The sequence below is a fragment of the Pygoscelis adeliae genome, unplaced genomic scaffold, assembly GCF_000699105.1.
Source record: "Pygoscelis adeliae isolate BGI_AS28 unplaced genomic scaffold, ASM69910v1 Scaffold171, whole genome shotgun sequence".
NCBI lineage: Eukaryota > Metazoa > Chordata > Aves > Sphenisciformes > Spheniscidae > Pygoscelis > Pygoscelis adeliae.
In genome coordinates, this window is record NW_008824186.1 from 1,904,330 (window position 1) to 1,907,426 (window position 3,097).

The window sequence follows — 3,097 nt, forward strand, 5'->3', positions numbered from 1 at the left end:
TTTGGGCCTGCAAATGAAACATCGTGTGGTGCAGACATGTTCAGCAGCATCTCTAGTGATGATGGTTCATAATACGAGAGCTAAGTGACAAACAATTGCATATGATCAATCTTATCTGTATTAAACAGTTACCTGGCAGCATTTCCTTAGCTGGCAAGCAGAATTACGTATCTTCAGAGTCCTGTTGCTCTGCTTTAAGTCATTTCATAGTTTTGACTTTTCAGGCAGAGAAAAATGCCATCACTTTGGCACAATTCACAGCAAGTTTGTAACTGAAAATTGAAGGAGTCGCTTTCTTGGCTACCCCAGGTTGCATGGTACAAGTACTGTGCACAAAAGATATTAGACCTGGAACTCAAACATATCTGTTTGCTTCTTGGCCAGTTTAGCAACTTCTTCTCTTATTGCCTTTACGAGGGCAGCTGTAGAAATGTTGGTGAGAGGAGCATCGGACGGGTCATTTTCTGTCAGGCTCTGCTGAGAAGCTGCAGTGGATGGCAAAGGAGCTTGTTCCAGGCTGGGATGCATGCTTGCTTGCTGGCTGTATTGGCGAGGAAGTCGCGAAGGAGAATTATGTTGATAGCGGGGCCTCGGATAAGCCTCGATGTATCCAGGTAGTGGAACCTGTAGAGCATGGTAATTACACAAAATTATACAGAACAGTTGATCCATAGTGCCACCTGCCAGGTAATACAAACCTCCCCGGGGCAGAATAAGATGTAACGGATAGGGCCATATGAAAAGAACATAAACCTCATACTCCTAAGCGTCCGTTTACAAATGTCTATCTTGGCATGTGCCATTTATGCACATACATCAATGTACCGGGTACTCAACTCCCCAGACTGTGGCAGCAAAAACACCTAGCGGGGGAAACATCGCATGTCCTAATTTACCATCACTACGAAAAGTCAAAGGGAGAAGGCTTTTCTGAAAGTGTGTTCTCTGCTTACTACTCCTCCTAAACATTTCAGTTTTAAACAGGCAGCACCACTACATTTCAGGACACCGAAAAGCCTAGAACAGAAAAGTAGTTTCCTGATTTGCAGCCGCTATCTAATCCAAGTCAGCCAAGTCTCTGGACTTACTGTTCCTAACAAAAACTCAATAGATGCAGACAACGGGGATGAGCTCAGGTATGCCAACCTGGAAACTCAACACTGAAAAGGAGGTTTGACTTCTCAGAAGTATCAGGTCTTCTGGCCACATTTAACAGAATTACATGGGAGATTCACAATTTTACTCTGTGGTAACTTCACTGATTTCAGCCCCACGTTACACTGGCTAAAACTAAAATAATAATAATATAGGCCCTTGAGATAACATACCCCCCTGAGATATTAAATTTCCTTCATAAATCCATGAACCATGATACCAGTCTTTATAGTCCTCAGAAGTTTTTAATGCATCAAATGAAAATAGTATTTATTTATGTTTTGCAAAAGACTATAAATCAGGAATCTACAGCCCTTCATTTTGAAGAAGGCTTTATGTTGTTACAGAAGGCAACCCGTAACCTATTACTAGGACAAGATAATTTCTCCTTGAGAAAAAGCTTACCAGCTGATCATTCTAGTCCATGCCAATGACAAGTAAGTAAGGAAAGTTCAGTGATGCTTTTTTATGAAGTGAGTGACTCGGAAAACTATGCTTACCTACACTATACTCAGAATACTACACTTATAAGTTAACTGATAAGTTTCCACAATGTTTAATCACTAAAAAGTTAACTTTGTAATTCTTTTTGCTTTAAATGGGAAAAACACAAGTTTTTTACATTCCGAATACCTTAAGGTCTTATATAAGCATATAATACAGGCGGCCAGGCAGATGTCTCAGCTAATTTTCGGATTTCAGTCAGGCTGAGGTGTAAGGTGCTTCACCCACCAGGGCTAAGGCGTTGGTGGGTATGCTAGAAGCAGTATTTCAGAATTTTAGCTGTCTGCAAGCAGACTGAAGTGTCAAGATGTGAAACATCTGCCAATTTTATATACCTTCTGGGGAACACGGGTCCTCAGCATGGACTTCAGAATGACAGCTTTGCTTAAATCCCATTTTGGCTCTGGCCCTGTGAGAGTTTAACAGCCCCTTGGGTGCTTTTGAAACTCTTGCCACTTCAGGCATCTAAGAACCTATGAAAACCTGACCACTGGGATTTACACATGCTCTATATGATCTTGGATAGCCATCAAGCGATGAACAGAATGTCAAACACATTCAGTATGGTGTGATGAGACAAACGTAGGAAGCAGGCATGATATGAAAGTGATCATTAAATGCAGCTGCCTCTGTTTAGTTTACAACAGATTATTCAAGACATTTTAGTAGTACAATGTGTGAACACGCCACTAGAGGCCACCAGGTTACTACTTTCACTAAGCAGCATCTAGCAGTTTGGAAAATAAATGCTTTGAGATACAGTTCCCTTCTCCCACAAAATTTAGTGCTTCAATACTTACCTTTTAACTGAGAAAATAGTACATTACAGTAAATTGAGCTTATAAGATAATTCTTTGTTGTCAAATCTCCCGTTTCCTATGACCCCTTGTTTACAGTCCAGCTAGTGGAAATGCATGAAAAGTAAAGAATTTCAATTTTCACCTTACAGATATTAAGCCTCTGTTCTTACTGATTGTCAAAACCTTGGAAGCATGATCAAGCTACAATCTAGAGGCTCAGAAACCAGAAAGCATCCAGAAACTCAAACTCTGAGTATTACTTTAGGTCTTTATATTTTGCAGTTTTATTCAGGCTTTCTGACCGTGTTACGTTGCTAACACTATTACTAGTTCCTCTAGTAATGATTTTCAAATAAAGACAATTTCTTGACAGATTTGCAATCACTGGGAGGTGCAAATTCATTGTAGAAACTGAAGTGGTTTGGGTTTACGTTTTTTCCTCTTCTCCTACAAAGTCACAGGAGGGCTGAAAGTCTGAGTAACAAGAAGTTGTTAACGCTCTGTAGTGGGTCAGTGAAGTTAAAAGGAAAATTCGTTTCCTTTGAATTCTATGTTGCCACAGTTATTTCTCAGACAGCTTCTTGCATCCCTCTCCATTCACCTATGTATGGTCCACCGGCACTAACTGCTCTTCCCAC

General features: G+C 40.5%; 1 protein-coding gene across 1 annotated transcript in view; it reads right to left on the reverse strand.

Annotated features, from left to right (window-relative positions):
• Positions 1-342: 342 nt before the first annotated feature.
• KIAA1549L (KIAA1549-like ortholog) overlaps positions 343-3,097 on the reverse strand; it is a 117,025-nt gene continuing 114,270 nt past the window's right edge. The window contains exon 20 of the mRNA XM_009334573.1: positions 343-624. Within this exon, the coding sequence (XP_009332848.1) occupies positions 343-624 (282 nt within the window). The remainder of the gene's footprint in view (positions 625-3,097) is intronic.